At 41.5% G+C, this 27,225-nt stretch overlaps 1 protein-coding gene across 2 annotated transcripts in view; it reads right to left on the bottom strand.

Moving 5' to 3' along the window:
* STXBP5L (syntaxin binding protein 5L) overlaps nt 1-20,340 on the bottom strand; it is a 443,298-nt gene extending 422,958 nt beyond the window's left edge. For both annotated transcript variants that reach the window (XM_075000721.1, XM_075000731.1), the window contains exon 1: nt 20,137-20,340. In XM_075000721.1, coding sequence (XP_074856822.1) covers nt 20,137-20,340 — 204 coding nt within the window. The remainder of the gene's footprint in view (nt 1-20,136) is intronic.
* Nucleotides 20,341-27,225: the final 6,885 nt, after the last annotated feature.

The following is a 27,225-nucleotide window of genomic DNA, read 5'->3' as shown; positions in this document are numbered from 1 at the left end:
TGTTCCCACCCAGACCCTGCACCTCAAGCTCACTCCTGCACCCTGCCTCCTGCTCAGACCCCCTATTCCCACCCCAGCCCACTCCCCAGCAGTCCCCTCCTGTACACTGAATGCCTCATTTCAGATCACACATGAGATCCTGGGGTCCCTACAAAACCTACTAGCTCTAGTGTAGTGTTGAAAGTAGCGAGGTTTTTTATTTCTGCTTCTCAACTGAGGGGCCACACATCAGTGGGGGGGGTCTTGATTTTTTTTTTGCTTCCCACTTGCATGTGGCCCCCAAACTGATTTATCTGTGGATCAGTGGCCCCCAGCCCAAAAAAATAACACCTGGCCTAGATGATGGTAAAATACAATGCCATAGAGTCAGCTCACCCTGATCTTTTATAGGAACATGAAGATCTTGGCTTGCAGAGGGTCCTTTCCCCATACTGACCAATGCAGCACAGCATTGCCTGTTTTCTACTTTTTCCGGAACATTTAACTTAGTATTATCCTATCACAATAAAATCCATTTAATCTTTTAAAAGTGACTAAAAACTGAAATCGTGAGGTTCTATGCTTAATATCACCCTGATTTACGTATCAAACAAGCCCATTTTAAAAGTAAGCAGATTTTTTCCCCCATCATTATCAGCCCTGGGACCCAAGAGGCTAGCTGTTTTCTTTCCTGCTCATGTAACATTACCAGTAATAAAAATTCTGCAAGCAAAAATTATACTGTTAGTGACACCTTTGCAATTCAATTGTCTTCAAAGGGCTTGAATAGATATAACTGTAAGAAATGTAGTGAACAAATCTGTTGATGATGCACTAAAGCAGTGGTTCTCAATCTTTTTCATTTCCAGACCCCTACAAATATTTTAATGGAATTACAGACCTCTTTTGAAATCCCAGACAGTCTGCAGGCCTGCAAATTGAGCGCCACTGCACTAAAGAGATAGAACCCAGCTATCTCCCTCTTAGTTCTATTGACTCTGACTCTGCAGGGCTAACAAGAGTACAACTCAGTGAAAAATTATTTTAGTTACTGAAGTCAGAAGATATGAACGGTATTCCCTGAGAGCAGCTCTGCTGTGGTGAAGGTGTCATGACACTTACATAACTACTTTTCAGCATATAGCCACACTTTAAGCTTTTTTCCCCTCTTCTCAATTACTGCTGTGTAAAAGGTTGTTTAATTCAATACAGCAGAATAGTGAGAAACTTCTGTCCTTGAATTAAAGGCATAATAGACTTCAAACAGACTGAAATTTTTACCACTTTGATTTCATAAACACCACACACTGTCATATGTTTATATAAATAATTGAAAGATGAATGCTAGCAGCATTTGAACTAACAAATGGCCTGTATAATAGAATTAGTTTTTGCATCTTGTGTGAACTAACGTTTAGAAAAAAAAAAAAAACCTCTAAAGCCAAAAATAAAGAGGAAAAATTCTACAATCCTTACTCAAGAATCCTCTTCACGTGTGAAAAATCCATAAAAGACCAAGAAATTCCAGGAGTCTAATTCGCCACTCTCTTTTCTCAGTATATTCTTTCACTTATGCAAACTGAGACTAAAGCAGTACCAGTTCAGAATGGTCATACTTTACCTCAGCTTGCAGAAACACAAACGACCACACTATATATGTAAGGCAATTAAGAAAAAGGGCTTCAGAATCTCAGGCAGTAATTGTCTGTACTCTATTCTTTCAGTTATCATAGGATTTGTCACACTCAGGCTATGTCTAGAGTGCAAGCTTCTGTCAGGGGACTGGAGGTCTCCCAACACAAGTCTGCCACATCCAAACAATGCTTCTGCTTTTCCGAGACCACTCGCAGAAAAACAGCAGCGTTTTGCCAACACCCCTTGTATACCTCATGCCACAAGGCATAAGAGATATCTCAGCAGACACGTTTTTCCTGACATTTGAACCCATGTGGACAGGCCAAATGTTGGGAAAGCATCTTCCAACAGAACTGTTAGCAAAAGATACATAAATTGTCTCCACAGTTTAGACACAGCCTCACAGAATGACTAAGAGAGTCTAAACTTCACATCCCAAAGTGACACAAAATTCTGATAGAAATCTCTTTGATTGTGAGCCTCTGCATTATTCCTCAGGTTGCCCCGTGCCAGGTTAGCACTATCTATATCTGTGCCAGCCTTTCATTAACCACACCAAATTGCCACATTCACCACATATCTAGGTTTCATTTCAACTCTGGTAAACCCTGAAAGGTAATCTTTACAGGAAGACTATGACCCTCTAAGGAGAAATCCTTGGATTTTCAAAGAGATAAGATTATGGAGAGTAAAGATCCCTTCCCAAATTTTTTCTACTCTCCACCCACAGAGTCCATCCCAATGTACTTATAAAGAGATTTCCAGGAAGCAGGAATAGGAAGGAGTATAACATGGAGCAACTGCTTCCCTTCATCTACAAATAAGTCCATTAGTAACAGTGAAACTAGAGAAGAGCAGTGAGGCCTAAACCCACAGAGATACTTGGACACTGAAGCCCCAGACTGACACACCTAAATCCCAGTTTTAGGCAATCCTATTCACGAAAAAACCCAGTTGCCGTTCCCGCTGTCCGGCTCTTCAGCTGACAATCCCAGCCTGCTCAAGCTAAGTAAGAGCATCCTGGTCCCCTCCCCAGCCTGGCTCCCTGCCCCCCTATGGCAGTGAAAATCCCAGGCAAATTTTCAACAAACTTTCCTCCTCCTTTTGGCCCCAAGGAGTCCCTGCTAACTTGTTCAATACAGTTAAATATTAATGATTACTTTAAAAAATTCTGTTAAATTCCAAACAACTCATATCTAAAGAGGAAATGATATATTATCGCGAAAGGTTGGATAACTCCCCTTTTGAGTACATGCAGTTCATTGGGGGATGTGTGCGTGCTGTTCCTAAAATATGGGTTACAAAAAGTACGGTTTCATGTTATTTATTAAGGACTGTCTCAGATTCACATAGATTGCAGCTCAAAGTATTGATTTTGTAACTGAATTTGAAAAAATGTCTCTTCTTGTTATTTTGGTTGCAGACCCCTGGTTTAACGCATTCACCAGAGATGTGGGAGATCCTGGTTCAATTGGCCCTGATGACAGGAGAGTTCTGTAATTGCTGGACTCATATTCTGATGTAACTCTCCCTCTGTCTCTCCTCAGCCTCTCTTTTGTGTTTAAATAAAGAAACACTAGAGTAGGTAGACTGGACCCTTGACCTCCCATCTACCAGGTGGATGCCCTAGCCAAAAGACTGTATAATCATTAATTTTCTCTCTCTGCATTCCTCACTACTATTTTTTGTCTTCAGACCCCCAACAAATTATGTATGAAGTGAGGAAGGACAAACAAGATAACCTGGGTAATTACAAGCATGTCAGCTGGATATCAATCTTAGGCAAGATAATGGAATCGCTGATAAAAAATGATTTATAAAGAATTTAAGAATAGCAATATATTTAATGTCAATCAACATGGGTTTATGGAAAACAGATCTTGTCAAACTAACTCTATATATATTTTATGAGAGAAGTTTGGTTGATAAAGGTAATAGTGTTAATGCAATACATTTATTTCTGTAAGGCATTATGACTTCATACTGAGACATTTTGATTAAAAATCAGAAAGATAAAATTGAAGTGTCATTCACTAAATGGATTAAAAGATAGCTATCTGATAGATCTCAAAATGTAATTGTAAAGGGGAACGCCTCCCCCCCATGGGTGCGTTTATAGTGGAATCTTGCAAAGATTAGTTTTTTGGCATCTTCTATATTTATCAATGACTTGGAAGAAAACACCATTACTGAAAGAGTTTGCAGATGACACAAAAATTGAGGCCATGGAACTAATGAAGATGACAGGTCACCGATATATAATGATCTGGATTGCTTGGTAAAATGGGCATAAGCAAACCGTGTGTGTGTCACTAGATGTTAATGCAAATGTATAAATCTTGGAACAAAGATGTAGGCCTTACTGACACAGTGGATGATTATATTCCAAGAAGCAGTGACTCTGAAAGAGATTTTGTGGTCAGGGTGGACCATCAGCTGAACATGAGCTCCCACTGTGACATTGTGGCTGAAAGGGCTAATGGGATCCTTAGATGAATAAAAAGGGAATCTCTGTTAGGAGTACAAAGGTTATTTTACCTCTATATTTGGCAATGGTGTGACTGCTGCAGGAATACAGTGTCTATTTCTCGTATCCATAATTAAATATACTGATAAATTAGAGAGAGTTCAGAGAAGAGCCATAAGAACAATTAAAGGATTAAAAATATGCCCCATAATGATAAAGTCAAAGAGCTCAATCTATTTAACCTAGCAAAGAGAAGGTTTAGGGGAAATTTGGTCACAGTCTACAAGCACCTTTATGGAGAACAAATACTTAATAATAAGGTCTCTGAAGGTAACACAAGAGGATATAACACAATGCAATGGATAGAAGTTGAAAAAACACAAACTCAGACAGGAAATAAGGCATAATTCTTTAGACGGTGACCATAATTAGCCACTGGAACAACTTGCCCCAGGATTCACCATAACTGACCATTTTTAAATCAAGACTGGATGTTTTTCAAAAAAAAAAAAATCTCTTATACTAATTATTTTGGGAAAGTTCTATGGCTTCTGTTATACAGGAAGACAGACCATACGACGATAAGGGTTTCTCCTTCAGCCCACACTCAGGTGCCTATTTCTGGGAGAATGACAGGGTTTAGGGTAAACATTCCTTCTCAACATCTCCTATTGGCCAACACAGGAGGTTCCTTACCTAGCAAGTGGAACTTTCCAGATCACACTCTTATGTTCATCTCTGCTCCTATTCATTGTACGGGGAGCCTATGTGCCTACCTCAGGCTTGGTGAGTTGCAGCTTTGTTACAGTATATTTTAGGTGCCTAAAAGTTAAATGTCGCAATGTCCAGTGTTGTAATGTCTAAATTCCGTTTGTGGTTCGGAGTGAGTCATTAATCCTTATGTAAAAATCCTACTAGGGAAAAATTCAGCCCTTGTGTAACTGAGTTTTGCCTTCGCTGGAGCTTGAGATAGCCCATTATCTTAAGTGAGGTCTGTGTATTTGGCCCTCAGTAAAAGTAGTTCAAGTCCTGTAGTAGTTCATATTGTTTTTGTTGTTGCAGCATTAACCATAATAATCTAAAAATATAAGCTACATTGTGTTCAGAGGAAAATTTGATTAATGAAGAGCTAATCTGCAGATATTTACCAGAACTTTAAAATATCCAACATTTCTGTAAGTCTGGACAGGAAACATACCTGTCTTTTCTTTACGACCCCTCAGAACACCAAAAATAAGGGTATGGAAGTTTATTAACTAGAAATAAAACAAATCTAATTTTATTGCAGCTATAATTCTCAATATATAACATCACCTATTGTTAAGGCTGCTTAAATCTTTCCATTAAAAATGTAAGAGGTGTTCTTTTTTCTCCCAAGTGCTTAGAACATTCCAAAATGTTTATATTTGGGGATGAAATTTGCCAGAGCTATTCTTTGCCGAAAGGTTGGTGTTTTGATTTCTGGTGAGGCATGTGGATTTAAAATATTTCAGTTGAAATAGTTCATTTTTGTGTCTAAAGATATTAAAGAAAGAACGTCTACTGTTATAGAAGAACCTTGATTTTGTGAATATCAGTTTTATAAATGACCAACTGTCAAGGCTGTTCCCCGATCTGGCACTCCCAAGTGCAGAAGGTGGGGGCCTGTCAGAGATCTTAAAAATATCTTGCCTCTATAGGCATCTGCTTGAAAGCTTCCCATGGTCACAGATTTCCTGAGCTTGGGAGGTAGCTGCCATCGTCCAAGTAAGAAAACCCTTTTTTAGAACTGAGGAAGGCACACTTGAGATGTCCCCCTGTGGACTAACTCCAAGCTCTTAAACCCTCCCTTAGGAGAAAGCTTGAAAATAGAAAAAAAACAAACCTGCAAACTCTGATAGCTAACTTTCGGTCTTAGGTATGCATATACAGTAGAGTCTCACAATTCACCAACTTAATGTTTGTGAACTCAATTATTCACGAGCAGCTGCTTCCCCAAGGGCCCCAGGCAGGAGCGCCGGCAGCCACCACTTCCCTGGGGCCCCGGGCACCCCTGTATTCACAAAAAATCAACATTCATGAGGATTCAAAACACAGAATCCTCGCAAATGTTGAGACCCTACTGTACAGAGAACCACCTCTACGATATAGGAATCAAACCATCGTCTTAAAAAGGTGATTTTTATGAATGAAAAACACAACATACTTGCTAAGTAGACTTGGCTTCTATGTGTTACAAAGGATCTAAAAAGGGTAGATTAAAACACGAATTACTTTCGTGGGATTCAGTTTAAAAGTTAGTGTACAGGCCTGAGAAGTCCTGCACCAAACCCAAGATTAAAAAAAAAAAAAAAAAAAAAAAAAGAAGCCAGATCACATCTGACTAAACATTTATTTTCTACTGACATATCTGTTATTCCATGACTGCTCTCGAGGCCTGGATATTACTGAAAATTCCAAACCTCGTTTCAGATTTAATCCCTCTCGGTCTCTCTCCTCTGGCCACACAAAAGACACCCTCAGCAACTTAACTGCTTCCATTCAAAAATCACCCTCTCTCCCTATTAGTGCACGGGGCTGTTTGCCAACACAGAAGCCAATATCTCTTGGTTTAACTCTTTACAAGCAATTTAGTAAACTGATATTGAGATGTCTAGAAAAGGGGTAGTAGCTTTCCCATCCATTACACCAACTATATGAACTATTTGCTCATATCCCCCATAAAAATAATCTCATAAAATCAATGTCAATGCAAAATAAGCAATCCTTGACTACTAAAACAGCCATAGCAGCCACTGGTAGCTAGAACACCATTGAGCAGCTTGAGGGTGCTCTACTTAATGCAGGGCATGAAGTGATGCTCTGAAAGCTCCAGGATTAGGAAAGGTCATAAAAGTGATTTACCATCACTTTGTGCTCTTCACCTTCACGTTGCTTCAGTGACAACCCCAGGATCTAGGTTAAACAGCACACATTTTGCCCAGAACATAGCATTTTACTGTTACATACAAAAGAGTTTAACATAATGGATTTTTATGAACACTCTTTTAAAAGTTCCCAGGGAATTTCATACCAAAAAATAAGTTAAGAGAACATCTTGGATGCACCCAAAAGTGAAGAAAAAGACAAGATTAAGTTTGCTCACATAGCCTTTTGCGTGTGCATTATGATGCAGTCTTTAAAGCTGATTCTCCACTGCCTATCCACTTATATAATCATTTACATCCATGCAAAGCATAAAATACTACCAAATCAGCATATTGTTGTCTCAGTACAGATGTAATGACCACATAATGTGCAAGGCACTGGAAAAATCAGATCTTATGTACATAACACCATGCTACCATCCCTGCATTTATGCATACCCTGTGTGCAGGCTAAATGGTATACAGTATCTGAGGCAGAGATACAGTGAATGAAACAGGGACCTTATGGATTTGTGCTTTTTTTTTTTTTAAACCAAATTCTATTTACAATTACCCCAGTATAAATCTGAGGAAAAAAAATTAACACAGGTGTTTACTGAAGGTACATTTAGTTCCTGCATGTACAGGATAGATTACATGTGGTGAATGAGACAAATATCAGAGGACCTGCAATTCATTTAGCATGCAATCTGCATGATGTACATTGAATGATGCAGAGGATTTCTCACTGAATTAAGAAGCATAAAAATAAATGCCGAACAGCTGCCTCACTCCCAGCACACCATCCAACCTGTATACAAAGAACCAGATCCTCAGTGCAAATCAGACCTACATCAGCTGAGGATCTAGTCGTAAATCAGGCAGGTATATTGAAGAAATAATAATACACGATCATATGTTCCAAGTTAGGTCGTAGTGCATTCAAGCAAGAGGTCAGAAGTGAATCATGTTTCACAGTTTTGAGTGCTTTCCATTTCCAACATTTATGTTCTTGTACTGTAGTTTTTATATAAAATGCAAGCAATCCATTTTAATTGTTTAAGCCATCATCCTGCAAAATAGATGTGTTAGCTGGACAGATACATCTGCACAACATCCCAGTGAAATCAGTGTGCCTACTTTTGAGTATGGAGCATGTGCTACCACAGCCACTTGCAGCCAGGATCAGAACCCTACATGTTAAATATCATATATTGCATTGATTTACACCTGAGGCAATCCTGTTGACTTCAGAGCTACACAAAATGTATGTACTCACAAAATTTGCATAACCAATATTTTGTAATTTACAAACCTCGCTAGCAAGCCAGCCTATTAAAATTGGACATAGCCATCCAGGCAAAGCATCATGTTCCATTTAAACAGCTAAGTATTATCAACCATCTCCGTACCTTACAATGTTGCTATCTCCCCCCTCAGGCACACACTACTTATACTTCAAATCATGCAGCCCTCTATCCTCCTCTCTCATTCCCAGCAAGAATCTTATGTAAGTTGTGACAAGTTAACAAACCCATATAAACAGATTTTTTTAAACAGAGAACAACAGACGTTGGGCTGCAAGAGCTCTTCAGAGGTCATCTAGTCCTGCCTCAGCACTGGGGGCTAGAAATCTATTACAGAAAAAAAAACCCACATAATGTATTTGCATGATCTTGGGTACTTCCTTTCACCCCTATCCTCTCTCATTTTCTCTATCTGTAAAATGAAGATCTGACTCTGTAAAGTACTTTAAGCCCAAACGTATATGCCCCCTTTTCAAGAAAAATACTGTACTACTGAGTATTACTTTCTTGTAAAAATGCTTTTATAACTCCAGTGCCTTTTACCCACACCACATGTCATAAAAGTAGCAGGTCCAATAGAATCTATTCAGTCAATGGCATGCATTTGCGGCATACATGCCAATTACCCCATTAGGACAGGATAGTCAAAGCTGACTTCTGTGCTGCATCCCCCTCACTATCTCTAGTAGTGGCTGCCTCCGTTCTCTCTAGATTGCCAAATCTGACTAAAACTATTCCAGATTTTTTCCTAACATGATGTAATGTCATTTTTCTTAAAATACTCTATTAAAAGCCACAGCGGCACTTCACAGTTCCTCCCACCTGATGGTAAGAGAGAAGGAGGACACTAACCCAGTCTGTCACCATCATCACAAAACAAAGTCACACCTGAAAGTTTCTCCTTCCGCAGATATTAAAGATTAATATTCTACTATATAAGATCCTACACAAAAATTCTGCCAAAATGGCTGACATATCCCATTATGCCATCAAGTGGCTATTTTGAGAAGAGCATATCCTACTATAATCCTGTGAGACTGAGGAGAATACATCTATACAGCTCATGACAGTGGCGCTCAGAGACTGGGTCAACTGACTTAAGCTCACAGGGCTCATGCTACTGCACTAAAAATATTTGTGTATACAGAAGGGTCTCAACATTCACGAGGGTTCCGTGTTCAGAACCCTTGCAAATGTTGATTTTTGCGAATGTGGCCGGGGGACTCAGCGCTCCAGGAAGCAGCAGCTGTGGGCACTCCCTGTCCCAGAGCTGCAGGAAGCAGCAGCTGCTGGCCCCGGGGAAGCTGTGGCAGCCATAAGCACTCCCCGCCCAGAGTCCTGGGGCAGCCATGGCAGTTGCCGGCGCTCCCTGCCCAGAGTCCTGGGGAAGCTGCAGCAGCTGCCGGTGCTCCCTGCCCAGAGTCCCTGGAAGCCACAGCAGCTGCTGGCGCTCCCAGTCCTGGAGCCCAGGGGAAATGAGACCACTCGCGAATAACTGAATTTGCAAATGTGGCACTCGCGAATGTCGAGTCCCTACTGTATACTGTGGTTTAGGCTGGAGCTCAGGCTCTAAAGCTTAGGGAGGAAGATGAGTTTCAGAGCCTGGGCTCCAGCCCAAGCCACAATATCTGCACGGCTATTTTAGCACAGTACGGGTAGAACCTCTCTAGTCCAGCACCCTCAGGACCTGACTGGTCCTGAACAAGAGAATTTGCCTAACCACAGGAGGTCAATATTGTCCAATAGCATTACCAACACTTCCACTGCTCACTGGGCTCTTAGAAGTCATTTAGGGGTAAACTACAGCTAAATAGCAGCACAGACCACTGACAGCGAGGTCAAGGGGTGAAAACAAATTTTTTGGGACCACAGGAAACTTGGTCATACCCATGATAAGTGGTCATCTGGCTAACTAAAATCATGCTGGATTATGGATGTTGACAGACTAGAGAGGTTCAGCCTGTAACATGAACTAGAAGACATCAACCCAAGCTCTAACACTCATTGCCATAGGTTACTGCCTCCTCTACCCTCTTTGCTCCTTTCTATGGGTTGACAGCATAGGGAACCCTCATGAGAGCAGGCTGCCCTCTCTGTCACTAGAGCAATGGGACGTGGTGGGCTTTTTGGAAGAGGGAATTAACCTACGACTGCTGTCTCTTACAAACAAAGAGATGGCATTTTTTGTCTCTCTCTCATGAAGTTCTTATGCACCATATGAATTTTATTTATAAAATAACAAAATTATCATTATTATTAAATTCTCCTTTTCAAAAGCTGTATGTTGGACAAATTCTAAAGAACAGAGAGAGAAGGAGTGGGGGGGAACACCATGTGTACATGCATGGGTTTGTGCACGCATACACATATTGTGATGTTATTGGAGTTTGAGAAGAACATGCAAAAACATTGTTGCAATCACTGTTCTATATTTCCACCAAATCTTGCGCAAAGTGGGCCAGGTGAGGTGTCTACTGAAAGCTTGTAATTCACTGATTTTATTTTTACTGCTCAAATGTATCATTTTGTCTTTGAAGTTATAAGTATTGAGTCTGTATTTGTATTTGAAATGTTTGTTTTGGGGAGAACTCAACAAGAGACTTGACAGCCTACTGTGGAAGGATTACTAGTCGCCTTATAAGGTGCCAATCCCCACTGAAGGAACTTGATTGTAAACTAGCAATCCAGCAGCCAGACAATGGCTGACTGCCTAAAAAGGACTTGGACAGACGACCTGCTCCTGTGACAGGCCCATCTTGGACAAACTTTCACACAGCAAGAACAACAGAATTTCCTCCACATGGGCAAAGATATAAGAGGGCCCTGAGATCTCCATTTTATCTTCATACCAGCTCATCACTTCAGAAGCATCTTTGCTATGAACTTGGGCCTGGAAGGATTGATAACCCATCCTGTGCAAGGATGTACTCCAGAGATTTATAAGATATCAGTCTATTCCACCTCAGCCACAAACCTGCATCAAGAACTTTGTGACTGGTGCATGTAATTTGATTGCTTTAACCATTTTACTCTCAAACTATTCTTTCTTTCAGTAATAAACCTTTAGATTTTAGACTCTAAAAAGGATTGGCACAGCATGCTCTTTTGGGTGAGATTTGAGCTATACATTGACCTGGGAATCCGGCTGGTTCTTTGGGACTAGAACTCTCATCTGAGTATGGAACGTACTGGTTATGGCACAAGAGAAGTTGGAGTGTCCAAGGGAGTTGCTTGAGTGACACCTTCCCAGCAAATGTAGCAACAGAAGTGCTCTTTGCGACTTGTTTGGTGTGCCTTATAGTGGAGAAACCCCAGTCTTGGGCTGTACGTAGCCCAGTTTTAAGCAATTTACCCTCATTTGCCCAAAAAAACCTCCAACATTATGCACATGAAGGAAAATTTAGGAGATTGGGGGAAACTAGAATACCTGTGTACATGCAAGAGATGTGGGAGAGGAAATCTAGAATGTGTGTGCAAAAAAGAAGGGAATTTCAAAAGGAGGGGTAACAGTGAGCAAACACTATGCCTCTGGTGAAACAAAGCTGAGTTTCTTGCATAATGTTCATACATGAAATTTTTAATTAAAGACAAATAAATTTGCAGGCAAAAGCTACATTAAATTACTATAGGCCTGAGAATACATATTAGTAATTTAGAGTTAATACTTTGCAGGCATGTTGTCCAAGGACCAAACATTATAAACACTGAAAATTAAGAGTTAAGCTTACATTTAAGAATTCTAGACATTTGCAGTATGTAAAGACGCAAATAAGGACACTGATGAGCCTCATCTCTGCCCTGCAATGGACCCCATAAGGAAGGAGAAAATAATTATAGAGTAATAGAACTAGCAGGAACCTTAAGAGGTCATCAAGGCCAGTCTCCAGTATTCATGACAGGACGAAGCACCATCTAGACGATACCTAACAGATGTTTGTCTAACCTGCTCTTAAAAATCTGCAATGATGAGATTCCACAACTTCCTTAAGCAATTTATTCCAGTGCTTACCCACCCTGACAGCTAAAAAGATTTTCCTAATGTACAAGCTCAACTTCCCTTGCTGCAATTTAAGCCATTTGCTTCTTGTCCTGCCATCAGAAGTTAAAGAGAACAATTTTTCCTCCCTCCTGCTTGTAGCACCCTTTTAGGTACTGTTACATCCCCTTTCAGTCTTCTTTTCCAGACCAAGTAAATCAAGTGTGTCTTTAAAATAAATTTAAACTAATCTGGCAATACACTCACTAAAACATCTTAATCAAAATCATATACTTATTACAGAGTGTCACTACAAGACAGTGTCGCTCAGTAAATGATACAACAGCTCCTGCTGAAATCACGCAATGGAAACTACCAGGATAGGGCATAGGGGAAGCTGTCCTTGAAGGATGGCTGCTGCTTGCATTCATTTTGGGCAGAGGGGTACAAAGACATTTCACCCTCAGATCAAAAAGGGCTGGGAGGCATCACCCCACACAATCCATAAACACCCCCCACTAACCAATCTTTCTTGAGAGATGCTTTCTAGAAAATTCTGCAAAATGAATTTCATGCAGGTCTCTTTCTGCCCCATCACTTTTTCTGTGGGAATATATGATCTGGCCTCTCGTTACTTGTCTACATGATAAATCCTATGAAGTAAGTATAATTCAAGGGAACTGGATGTTTATAGGAATAAAATGAATACCTAGTTATATCAGTTAACGTAAATAAAATATTTGGAAGGGACAAAAACTTCAGGTACCAGGATTTAAAACAATACATTACTGGATATTAGGAGGCGACGTCCAATGGTGGTATCCCTAATCTACCTGGTATAGGTTTCTTGCCCCTTCCTTTCAGGTTTCTGGTGCTGATAATTGCCAGATAGAGGATATTGGACTAGAGAGATCACAAGTCTGATCCAGTCTAGCAGTTCCTGTGTTCCTAACCCAAATCTGAATTTCCAACATTTTCTGTTTGTCTAGATTAAGTATATAACTTATCAATTCTGTATTCCGTATACAAGGAAAAACTCATTCTCCCCACTGGGAGAATTTCCTGCATAAACAATCTCTGGTAAGTGTACATTTAAATTCTCATTCAGTCTTCTCCAAATGACATCATGCCTAGCAACCAATCATCTACAAAATAAAATCCTTCATTTCTCTATGTATGGTCTTTCTGTACTCAAGAGTTTTTCAGTGTCTTAAATTTGTTCTTAGAAGAGCTTAACGGGAAATTTATTCCCACCGCTAACTTGATCATTTCTACTTTCTATATCAAGGCCAGGCTGGGACAGCTTGTGTGCACCAATTAGTTACCAAGTCAGGAGACAAGTAGCAGAGTATGAGTCAGGCAACAATTTGCAGATGCCAGGCAAACAGCAAAGTCTGGGTCGAACTGGGCCAGGTTACCAAGAAGTCAGGATCAGATATCAGGTTACAGAGAGCAGGCAAACAGGAGAGTCAGGGACAACCAGAGTCAGAGCTGGAATCTAGGGTCCACAGAAAAATATAGTCTGGAGCGGCAGCAAGCACGCAATCTGTATCATTGCTCAGACAGCTTCCAGGTTTATATTCTGGCATAAGTCAGCCAGTAGGTTGTGAGGGCCTGTTACTCAGAACCTTCTGCTCAGTGCTTCGTGCAGTATCTAGCATCACAGGATCATCCAGTGGAACTACAGCCTAAGTTTCCAGTGGTGGTGAGGAAGCCCCAGCAGTCCAGGACTTTTATATTGCTTGGTTGTAGCCCAAAAGGTTCTCCCAGCATACTCCATTTGGGGTATAATTGGTCCAGGCTTATTCAGATGGGTCCTATGGGATTCCCCACCAGATGAGTGGCATAGATATGGGAAGCAGATTCCCCAGCGTGCTTCACAGGACCACTGCCTTCCCAGTCCATCGGACAACATGGGCATCCACCAGGATGCAAAGATGTTATGCACTATGTACTCCTGGTGACCCTGGACTTCAATCATGGAAATAATGGTGTGGTTCAGTCAGGGAAAGAGTTCTCAGTACATGGCTTCAAATAGGAAATATTAAAACTGGTGTATGTTGAAAAACTGGAGAAATTATAGTTTAAAGGTAACTAGATTGATCTGCTGGCATCACTGGAAGGATTCCAGGAACTGGTGATCATATTTTAAGGAGAGCTGACTGGTCTGGAGATGCCTGGCAGCAAGCCACATCTTCTGGCCTATCACGAATGCCAGTTTTTCCTGTTGCAGGTGGTCTGCATACCTCTTGTAAGACTTTTCACCTTTTCTAGGTGGTTCCTTTTAGGTGAGTTTCCCCTGAACAAGATGGATTTTTTGGACCCAGTCAATAGCAGCGCCAGGTGAACACAGGGGTTAGGGCTGTCAACTCTCCTGGTTTCAACATGAGTCTCCCAGAATCAGACTATCTTCCACAGGCTACTGAAGCCAAACCAGGAGATATTAGGTTGAGGTGGGCAATAATTTTCACAGGCGGACCAACAACTTTGGCAAGTGGTGATGAGCCACGCTTTTCTATATTATATTATATATTATATTATATTATATTATATTAATGGCGAGAGTATGGAGTCTGGGATGGAATTAGAGTGCCAGAGGCCTGTAACAAAAGGTTTTCTGCCTACAGGTGGGAGAAAGGGCCCTGCAGGTCCTGAGCTCTAAGGAAGCCCTGCTCAGAATGAACTCCCTCCTTTCATCACCTGTGGAGAGGGCAGTTAAGGAGAATTAGCAGAGGTGGTCTAAGCAAACTCTCGGAAATAGGCCACGGGAAGCCTGTGCACCTTGATAAACTATCCAGTTGCAAATCAACAAACAAACAGAGTCAGGGTTGAGCCAGGTCAGAACACTAGGACGTCAGAGTCACACATCAGATTACAGACAGCAGACAAACTGCAGAGATGGGGAAAAAACTAGGATCAGAAGCCAGAGTCCAGGATCCACAATAAGACAGAGCCTGATTTGGAAGAAAATAAAACATCTGCATTGTTGCTCAATCAGCTCCCCATCGTGGCTTCCAGTATTATATACCAGCATAAGACACCACATGGGCCGTGAAGGACTGCCACTCAGGCTCTTCAGGACACTACTTCCTGCAATACTCAGCTTAGAAGGTCCTCCAGAGGAAACCCAGCCTAAGGTTCCAGTGACAACAGAACCCATGTGCTCCCTCGTTCTAGTCAAATAGGTTCTCACATACTGTGGACTGCAACTTGTACTCATCTGTAAACTTCGCTTAGGAAAGCACCTATTTAATACGATGGCAAAATATTATTAGAGACTCTGCTCCTAATTCCAAAGAATGAGCCTAATTCTATGCCGCTAAATTTCAATTTGAGCTTTACTGTCAATGGTGTCATTTCCAAAAGATTCTGTGGATGAAAGGTGGGCAAAATTGTGTCAGCATACAGAACATTCTTTGTCCAAAATAGCATCATGAATGGGGAAAAATTAGGCAAGTATTGCTTTCCTAATCATCCCACTCAAAGCTGTGGGTGGAGGGAAGAATGGAATATGTAATGAAGCATATAGACCTATGAAAAGTCAGGGGGTTGGAAAACCAAGGACTGGGGAGGCAGCTGCCCCACCCCCACGGATCAATATGTTGCCCCTGTTTCCTACTAACTTGCCTGGATCAGGCCCAGTTTTTGGCATGAAGCTACTGTCACAATTTCAGCATAACTGCACCTGCACTTCCTCTCTGTGGTCCTTCAATGGCACATAAACTTTTCACTTCCTAGCCACCTCTCTTGGCTAGAGACCTATGTCTCTCTCCTTCCTAACTGGAAGTTTAAAGGTGAACATCTCCTTGCATTACACTGCGATATCTTCAGCAAGCCATTCTCCCTAAAGCATTGCTTTCTCCTTCAGCACTATGAATTGTGTATTGCCAGCTGTTACCACAGAACTCTTTCTAAGCAAGCACCTTTATTGTTTAGGTGAAAACACTTCAGAGAAAACATATCAAAATAACAAAAGCTCCTAAATTTATGCTAAAATCTTATCAGAGGTCACTTATTCTTATGGGGCTCTAGTAGGGCACAATTTTTTCAACTTTTTTGTGAGAACTGGAGCTCTTCAACACAAGGTCCTGTCCATTTCCTTGATCAGAAAGAAGGCCCCAAGCCAGCTTAAACACAGCCTCTTCACACACACAGGTTTTTATCTGTCTGTTGGTTTCTATTTTAAAAAAAAAGTCTGAACTAGTATATTGAAACCTCTCCAGGGCATAGTACCTCTCTGGAGCCTTTATGACCTAAGTCGTTCATCTTAATCACCCCTACTGCTTTTCCCCCCCCTTGTGGAGCTGTGGTAACACTTCCCCCTTGGAACTAAGTACAAGATCTGGCCCACAGTGTTATATAAACCATTCATACAGTTAATGCAAAATGGTCCTTACAAATACTGCATGCACTTGCAATCTCTGTCACTTCTACATTAATTTTTTGATTCAGTTGATCCCAGCTATAGTCAGTTTCTTTATGATAGGCATATGAATACTCACCCTGCAAAGACAGCCACGTAAACTATGTGATCTGTATTTTAGTTTCCTAATTTCACAGTACTTGACAACTTCAAGAGTGTTAGAATTTCATGTCATTATATTAATAATGTAAAAGAGGTTGCCACTGATTCATTATTACAACATTACCTTACAGTAAATGTATCATGCTTGTTAGGAAAAGCAATAGTAAATTAACTTTTATTTCCAAACCTAGCAAATGTATAATCTTAAAATCATTAATATAGTCCCCTATTTTTGACAATAAATATGAAAAGACTATTATTAACATCCAAATCAAATATTCAGTTTCCATCTATTAGCTTTCTGCCTAAATCTGTATTTTACTAATATACCTGGTAGGCATGCTAGTGATAAGAACATTTGAAATATACAGAGAGGAAATACTCCTCAAATTTATTCCTTATAAAACCAGTATCTTAACTGTTATCTAGAGCTTTTATTTAAGAAAAACACCCATTCATTTAAAAGGGAGGTGTTCCTAAGTAAAGACTGCAAGATCAGGCCCTATAATTCTGAAGTATGAGTCAGCTTTTATGTTCCACATATAAAGGAAGACTCAGCAAGACAAAGAAAAATAAAACTGTTTTAAAAGATTAGCTGAACTGTTGAGCTATCTGTCCTTAGCCTGCTGCCCATAAAAATATACATTTGCCATTTGCTTTAACGGGACTTTTGGGTGAGTAAGGGCTATAGGATCAGGCCCTCAGACATGCAGCCAAAAGCTTGCCTATTCCCATTGAATAACGTTTAATAGAAATCCCAAAAGTCCGTTTGGGAGTAACTTTAAAAAAGGCAACTTTCGGATTTTATGATTCTTTCTTTATTTCTAATTTTGCAACATGTATTTTGAATTGGTGTATGGTATAAATTATTACTCTTATCCTCTACCTTGGAGGATGCAGGTGGACTGCTTGTCCATGTGGAGCCCCACAGACTTCAGGGAGGGCCTCCAAAAGCACAGCAGTCTGTTCATATGCTATAAAATGCAGGATTGGGGAATATAGGCCTTTTGTTGGTTTACTAAAACATATTTATAAGATTACCTAAACTGCCCATACAGAATAACATTTAGAGCAGTATATTTTTATCACCACATATCTATGGAATATTTTGGCAAGTTTGTTTTTATCACATCTATGTGTTTTGAGCAAAGGAAGTAAATATTTTGTATACTACCAGGTTGGCCTCTGCAGTACCATGTTTTTATAAGCAAGTGCCGCTGCAGCCTAAAGCTTTCTTGTATTGATATTAACATTCAGCTAATTATGTTTTAATAGTCTGCTAGTTTTCAAGAGAAACTATTTTCCCTGCCAAAATTTTCCCAAAATGATGTAGGATTGTACTCATATTTGTAGATATATATTTCTGGAACTAACACCACAGAAATACATTAAGGTAACAAGAAAATAACTGAGGCTGAAAATGATCTGTCACTGTTCTTAATGCATCCTACTTGACTGTATATTACAACATATAATATGTAAGATCACACAATACTACTCAGATATATACAAATCACAGGTGCTGTAAGATGACTTCATCATGGAGTTTAACATGCTGAGTTTTTCTGTTAACTCAGAATTCCCTTGACATTACGGATTTAAGTCAGATTCTGAAATGAGACTATATTTGATTACTTGTATTTCCTTTTCATTATTGTAGTGTTAAAAAGGGGTTGCAAGGCTATTATTAAAATATATTAAATTTGACATAATACTGTTTTATTGTAAACATACACAAAAGGAACCAAATTGAACCCTGGTGTAAGCAGGTCTGATTCCAATAAAGACAACTGAGTTGCACACATGTAAACTATGGAGGAATTTGGCCCAAAAGGCCTGATGCTGCTTTCACATAAGGTAATGAATGGCAAAATACCCATTGTTTTTTTACACAGACCCTAATCCAAAGATCAGTGAAGTAATCTTCCCTCTGGTCCTGTTCCTACTGAAGTCATTGTGACTTTTGATACTGACTGTAATTGGGAACAGAATTAGAATCATAATGCCCCAAACAGTGCTGGTTGTTTGATTTCAATGACAGCAGAAGTGGGCCCTTAAATATTTATTTTGAAACATAAAATAAAAATACATAGTAATCATGTTACATGATTAAATATCTAATCCATTTAGATTTTTTCCCTAATTTCAAACCACAGCCTTTCATGCTGACTTATGGAAAAGTATCTTAAACAGGCAAACTTCGTTTATTTTTCTTTATATGCCTTATGTCAATTATTTATTTTTCTAAGATGTTAGCAAAACAATAACAAAAATAAATAGTTCATCCTTTGATGAAGATGCGGTGCATCAAGTTGAGCCAAACTGGAATTTCAAACCCTTGAAGGATGAATTTTATTTTGGGAATTTTAAAACATACTAGCAATTCATTCTTATAATATTTTAAACCATCTCTTTTTCTCCTCACTATTTACAAGTCATCCTTGAAAGTTCAACAATAAGGGACCTGATTCTGCACTCCTCTCAGGAAAAACTCCCAGTGAAAACCAACAGAATTCATGTCAAAGTTAGAGATAAAGGGACTGTGCTCAAAATTTCATCATTTTAATTACAATTTCTTGTTGTAGTGTCATGAATATGATTACTGAGAATCTAGAACTGATTTTATTTTATTTAATAGTGCTGAAACTTTCCATGATGAAAAACAAACACGAAAAAGACAAACACAAAGATGACCCTACTCTTCTCACTTAGGCAAAACTCTCATTAAAGGAGCAGCTCAGCACCTAAGAAAAACAAAGTCCAATCAAATTTGTGGCTTTTCAATCCCGACGTTGCTCTAGTATTATAATATTGCCATAGTTAAGAGTCTTCATTGCAAATATTAAAATAAAATGACTGATTCCTTTTCAATGCATTACACATGGGAAATGAAAACATTATGTGTATCACTAACTACAGTGGATTTTACCTTTGCTTAATGCCTTTTCCTGAAATATTACCTGCAACATTCTTTATTTTAAAAAACTTTTATACTGCTCAATTTCTAAAAAAGAGGTAATTTACTCATTTTATTCTTAATAGTTTCCCTCTGAATTCTTTACCTGTCCACTGTATTGTTATCAATTTGGAAACTGAGCCTGAGCTCAGGATTGGGCTACTGATGCTAACATTAAGAGCCCTATGAATTTATTGACTACTACAACTGAGCACAGGGAAGAACAAACATAAATGCAGTTTCCCTCCCATCACAAGAGGATTAGCTACCACAAACACTGCAATTGTCAAGTAAAAGGTATGAGGGCATCACATCCATCAAGCCCCCAATAGTTGCTTTTTTTCCCTTTTGTTCTTTCTTTTAATTCTAATAGTAAATGAATAGAAAGAGCCACTTCAATCCTTACCTTGCAAATCTGGAAATAATCCGAAGACAGGATTTCCTGGATCTCGTCTCTGGGTGTCCCTGCTGCACCTGCAGATCCTCCTGGATGCATGGATCCACTTCCAGCCGCACTGCCACCACCACTGCTACTGCCACCACTGCTACTGCCACCAGGAGATGAGGCAGTTAAACCATCCAAAACTTTGCGGAAATTAAATTTCTTCATTTCGGAAAAATCTTTAAAGGACGTGGGGGGAAAAAAACCAGTGTGTTTTAACACAATCAGTTACATTTAGGGGGAAAAAATGAGTCCAACGTTCTGCTGGGTCAGGCAGTGCCTTAGTCCCTTGTGCCAAGCAAGATGCCAATATTACGTATAACTGACTGGAAAATGTATGGACTTCATCTTCTCAGATGCAAAAGCTACCCCGAAAAGGTCCTCTAAAAACTCCACAAGCTGCAAAATTCAGCACTGATATGCAGAAGGAAATAATGTCAAACCCAGCAGCTGCTTCTCTCACAGAATCCACCGGCTACAGTTGTTTATTCGTTTGGAAAGAAAATGACCATAAATCAGAACGCAAACCTGCATCCGAAGAGGGCTGCCTCTGGGCTGCCCGAGCCGAGCCTCGCCTTCGCAATTCTTAGCTATTTATAAGAAATCACAGTCAAATCCCCCAACCGCCTTCCACGAACGGCACAGGCAAAGCTCCTGCACCCGGCGTGCGGCCGGAACGGGGGGTGCCAGTGAGTGAAAAATGGGGGTTAACTGTCAGGGAGGGAGTCTGTGCGGGGGGTGAGTTCGAGCGCGGTCCGGGGGTGGGGGGCGTATCCGGGCGCGAGCTCTGAGCAGAAGGTGGGGGAGGGGTGGAGGGGACGCGAGATGCGGGATCCGTTGGGCGCTCACCTCAGCCGGCTCCCCACGAGCGGCGCCGGCGACCAGTCCCTGCGGCCCGGAGGCGGAGGCGCGGCTCGACAGGCGGCTCTGCGCACGCTGCCCCCGTTCGCAAGCACCGCCCCCGCAGCTCCCATTGGCCGAGCTTCCAGCCCAATGGGAGTGGTGGAGACAGGGGGCAGGGGAGGCTGCCTCGCCTCGCCTCGCCTCGCGTACCCGCGCTGCAGGAACGGGTCGCCGGCGCCACTCGCGGGGAGCTGGCCGAGGTGAGCGCCTGTCGTCCCCCCCCAACGCCCACTTAGAGCTCGCGCCACCCATCCCCGTCCTACCCCCTCACATGCTCCAACCCTCCCACCCAGCGTGGCCGTTCCTTCCCCCTCCTCTCACCCACCCCCCCCAGCTGTTCCTCCCGCCGCTCTCCGACCCCCCTCGTGGCCGCTCCTTCCCCCCCCACCGCTGTTCCTTTCCCCTGCTCTCCGACCCCCACCCCGGAGCCCTTCCCTGCCTGGGAGACGCGTCCAGGGAGCAGCGGCACGGGAGCACCGTTTATAACAGGGGTGCTGACAGCCAGCCCCCTGCTCCTGCCTGCCCCATGCGGGCCAGGCACAGCGCCCCAGCACCAGCAACCGGGACCCTGGGGGTGGGGAGGTGGCCGGGGCTGCCAGGACGCGAGGGGCGAGGAAGAGCGGAGTCACAGCTCAAACCTGGGGGTACTGCAGCACCCCCTGCACACCTACATTGTGAAGGCTGCCAGCCCCATGCCCACCGGACTATAAACCAGATTCGCGATGGAGAGCAGAAATGCTGGTTTATGGAGCGTTGCTGTTGGCACAGGGCTGGAGAACACCCTGATTTTACTGTGAGAGGGTGGCATTTTTGAAGCCTAGATTCTCTCCGTGCCGTTGTTGGCTCTTGCTTCTACTGCTCTGGCTATCTGTCTATCCCAGCAGCCTCAGCAATTGCTGCTGTCCTTGAGCCTCCTCACCCTTTTCTCCCACAGGCTTGTGGATGGTAACCCATTCCTCGCTAAACTGGCAGATTTTTTTCACTTGTCTGAGTATTAAACTATACATTACATTCTCAAAGGAGAATTAAACTGCCCTTCACCAGGAAGGATGATTTACAGCTATGACATAACTCAACTTTCCCCCCTCTATCCTTATGTACCCAAAACACCATTCACAGTTGTAAAAATGAAGAGACCTGTGACATTTTAAAGACTAAGATTTATTTGGACGTAAGCTTTCATGGTCAAAGACTCACTTCATCAGATGCAGTGGGCAGTTTGCTACAAAAGCTTATGCCAAAATAAATCTTTTAGTCTTTACGGTGCCATAGGACTTCTTTTGCAGATACAGACTAATACAGCTACCACACTGACACTTGTTAGAGTTGCAAGAAAATGAAACAACACTTCACCAATCTGGGATAAAATCCTGTTTGTTAATCCTTTGATGGCCAATCATCTCTTGCAGTCCTGGTGTAAACAACTTAAGTTCCCTAGCTGCTCTTGCGTATGGGAACTGTCTGACTTCCTTGTGCTAGCATAACCCGTTAGTCCCAAGGTAATCAGCAAAGTGTTTTTCGGAGACCTAGGATAATGGACTATATACTCTTGGGGTGCACCTACACTTACATTCCTCTTTAGAAAGAGATATGCAAATGAGGTATAAATTTGCATATTTGACACCATTTATATATGCTTATTTCGAAAGAAGAAAACCAGTGTAGACGCTGCTCTTTCAAAAGTAAACCCATGTTCAAAAGAATCCTTCTTCCTTTTATTTAATGGGAAGAAGGATCCTTTTGAAGATGGGGTTTACTTTTGAAAGAGCAGCATCTACACTGGCTTTCTTCCTTCACAAGAGGCTCTTTTGAAACTAGAATATGCAAATGGTGTCAAATATGCAAATTTATGCCTCATTTGCACTTTGATTTACCTCATTTGCATACATCTTTCAAAAGAGGGATGCAAGCGTAGACACACCCTTGGTCCTGGATTAACTGACTATGCTCCTACAGTCCTGAGGTAACCAAACACTGGTCTCTGTCCAATCCAAGGGTAAGCAATTAATCATCCATAGCCTAAAACAACTGCTTGGTTCTCAGTCACCGCAACACAATCCAGGGGTAAATGAGCAACTGTCCCTCACAGTCCTGGGACAACCCTTCCTTGCAATTCTGAGATAGATAGAGCAACTGTGCTTGGTAGGGCTAGAGTAGCAGGGACTACTGAGCCTGGTAGTTTTGTTTGCTTGGCTAGGATGTAGTTAGGCTTATTCTCCACCACCACATCCTGCACCTGTCATGAGATTGTTTAATAAACTATTAAACTCTTTTGGGATTAAACAAAGTAAATTAACAACAGACATGTACTTAACTAGAACCCCCAAAACCAAAAGGACCAAAATACAGAAGAACTCATCTGCTAAACAAAATACAGTGGCAAAGGTTACAAAAATGACAGTCTACCATGTCTCAATAACAGGATGCGACAGACAATCATGGGCACATTATTAGCATTGGCATATTGGACACAGATAACAGGTGAAGATGGGGTCCAAGACAGGTAAACTGATCTTCCCCTAACAGGTCTCTTTCACAAAGGCAGGGCTCTGACCAAGGATACCAGTCTTTCTGCCATTGGTCTTCTTCCTCTGCAGCATCCTGCGTGTGTATAAGATTTGGAGTCTGAGGACAGCTTATAGACTCCTGTCCTGCATGCAGGTAGGTAACCCCAAACCTGTGACTGCCTCTCTGGCGAGCAGCCTTAGGTGACAAGGGAGATGGTCTTTTATAGTCTCCCATTGCCACACACATTAGCCAGTCACACATGTCCTTAGCTTTTCCCACTTTTTTACTCAAAAAATGCACCAAAGCTGAAAAGGGTCACCAAACTCATGAAGGAGAAGGGGAACAAACACGGATCTCAAACAGCTATGATGATTCAAGATGGTGATTGCAGGGACAGATGTTAACATATGAAATTTTCCCCATAGTTCCCTTTGTTGATGACGTGTTCACAGTGCTGTGGATGCATTTGTTGGCACCCCTCTTTAAATGCTGAAGACAGGTGCACACCTTGAGTTAACCTTGCACACCTGTGATTTGACTTATAACTAAAATAAAGAAAATCATAATACAAATTCACAAGGATAATTCTGACAGGGTGCACAAGGATATGGCAAACTTTTGTCATCTCTGTGAGGCTTATAAATAAACTCGCACCAGTGATTATATTTGGTGTTCTTCAGCACCTGTTGGATCTTCTCAATCTAAGATTAGCACTCACATTCACTGGCTCTATGTGTGCATATAGTTGGTGTGCTAGCTTAATATCCTGTACGTTGAGCTTTTCAGAATTGAAAGCCATGTTACACCTTTGTATTGTTGGTCAATTATGATTAGCTGGGCCTAGTTATTTGGCTGGAACTGCAAGTTGTAGTGACGTTAAACTTGTAGGGATATTAAAGATCAAATAATCTGGTAATCGTATAATCGCCAAAATTTCTGTCAGCTACTTGGTTAACCACCCACTCTTGCTGCTCTGCATTTTAAATGCTCAGCTGGCACAGCTTCTCACCCGCTTTCCAACATGCCACTCTGAATTTAAAAGGCTGATCCAGCACACAGAAGAGTGGGATGATGAGAGGGGAAGAAGAGCCTGATCTCCATGGCAGGGACAGAAGCTGAGCCAGCCTGCATGCTGGCTGAGCCTTTTAAATGCAGAGCAGCAGTGGGGAAAACTACCTGTTCCTGACACAAGCAGGGAGAGAGGCTGAGCCAGCCACTCCCCATTTACTAGGTGGCGGGGAATGGGAGTTACTGCAGGTAACCAGTAGCACTACACAGCTAACCAATAAGCATCTACTTAGTGGTTAATCAGATACTCTATAATATCCTTAATGACATCTGCTTTGATCAGCTTTCAAGCAGATATGTGGGCCTATGTACACATCTGTCCTACACATATACCCATTCCCAGATTCCCACATAGCAGCTTTCTTTACATTGATTGACCACTAGCATTGCTGATAGTTAATATGCACATCACTCAAGTCAGAATCAAAAGTTATGAACTTCCAGCATTCATGATTATCTTTTTAGGATTGGTCAACATCCATTACAACTATACTTTTGAATCCTTTAGTAATAACACTTACAGGAGAGGCCCTATAATTACCAGATGCTACAATGGTCCTTTTTTTCGCCTTCCTGTCACCATTATTTCCATGCAGGAAAGACAGGATTGGATGTGATTGGTGACATCCCTGCTGAGATTGGGTCCCCATGCTACATGAATTATTCGATTGGTGGTCTTTTCAGCACAAAAGTGGCCTTGACCATGTGCCAACCCCACCATTTCCTGCCAGGGGCATGACAGCATCACTAGCTCAGATGAGGTGTCTCCCAATATTTTTCTTGAGGACCATTACAAGATCATGCTTGTTCTTAACACACTTTATAGCCTCTGCATTCCTCTTTAATCAGCAGCTTTTGGATCTCATCAGCAGCTCTTGGATCTGCTGATCTCTTACAGGAGTTCAGATAGATGCAGATGTCAGTGTCTTGGTCCTCTTTGTGGAGCACCACCAGAGTGACCACTATTTCCGATGATTGGGCTGAAGAGGGTCTTCTTATGCCCAGCACAATCCTTTGTGTTGTTGACTACAGAGCTGATATCCCACACAGGGCTTGCCCTCTTTATGTTAACAACTAATGTCCATTGCTCAAATACCTATCCTTTGCATCTTGCCCTTTTGGAAGCAGTTTCCACCTTGAATGGCGAAGTAACTCATGGGTCTGATGAGATACAGGATACTTGTGATCTTACCTTTCAGCCAGGAGGGCATATGATATGATACATTGTTCTTTGGACTCTAATGTCCTTATTTATTAGTCTCACTGACCAACTGGTGAGCCTCAGACTTGATTCTTTGCCCTCACATACATGATCCAACAAAACATAATTCAATGGGATGTGAGTTGTTGTCAGGATCATTTGGACCACATCAACCAAGTACTCCCAGGTACTAGGTACCCACACTAGAGCAAGAACTTCCATTTTGACAGAGAGTGAACTGTTTCTCCACCTCATTGAGGAGACAGGATCCATATGTGATATGTCTTGGGCCACTGTCTTGGTCTTACATGAGGACAGCACTGATGCCCTCTTTTGATGTTGCTTGCTGTAGACAGTAGAGTGGATCTGGCTTGGGGTATGCCAAAGCCAAGGCCTTAGCCAAGAACATGCTTCAGGATGATTCCTTGTGGATGTTTTCATTGAGTTCATGTGGCTAAAGCCTTGTGTGCAGCAATATGTGTCAGGGCTCAGTATCAGCAGAAGTGAAAGCCTTGCTAAGTCACTGTATTCACTCTCACTTGCGTTAAATACAAGACACCATAATTTGGTCTGAGCTGAAAGGTGTCTTGATCACATCATCCTCACAGTACAATGCATACAACATTTCAACCTTGCTGGAGTTAATGCTTTGTAAATTTTGCTGAAAGCTTATGAATTGCTGAGCATGGTGGCTTTTGGTTTCAGTGGGCCAAGTAAAGCATACATTTTACCTATTCGTTTTCCAGAAATCTGACCTTGAATGCCTGTTCAAGTTTCTTTTCATATTTAGTGAACATTGCCTTTACCTGAGCAATTTCTGTTTCTCCCAAGTAGCGTGCTCCTCACGCTCCCTGAGCAGCCCTGTGACATTGGCATTAGCTCCAAACAAACTGTCTATCCCTACAGAAGATTCCAGCATGGAATCCTCATTAGAAGGCTATTTAAACTTCTTCAAAAGGAGAATGAATTTAGAAGAATGTAGCATGTCAGTGTCACAATGTCAGAATGAATTTAGAAGAATGTAGCATGGCAACTTGTTCTATAATTTAGCAACCCATTCCCAAATGACACTCCCTCAAAATAATTGCCTTAGAGAATCCCACAGTAGTTCACATCTCTCAATACAGGCAGCCAAATTTAACCAGTGCATTTTTTGTAGATAACCATATTTGAATATTACTCTTCAGTCACCCCACACATCTGACTAAACTCCTTTCTTGCAGCCCCACTGAAATGTTTGTCTCTTTGAGTGCGTCTTCCAAAGTCAATCCATAACTGATTCAGCATCTCTAACCATTATAGCCTGACGATGGGTCATACAATACTGGATGAATAAATCACCATAACAATCTTTCAGGCATTTGAAATATTTT

Source organism: Carettochelys insculpta, chromosome 1, assembly GCF_033958435.1.
Source record: "Carettochelys insculpta isolate YL-2023 chromosome 1, ASM3395843v1, whole genome shotgun sequence".
Lineage (NCBI taxonomy): Eukaryota > Metazoa > Chordata > Testudines > Carettochelyidae > Carettochelys > Carettochelys insculpta.
The sequence above is the reverse complement of the archived record's forward strand: the minus strand, read 5'-3'. Positions and strand labels throughout refer to the sequence as shown.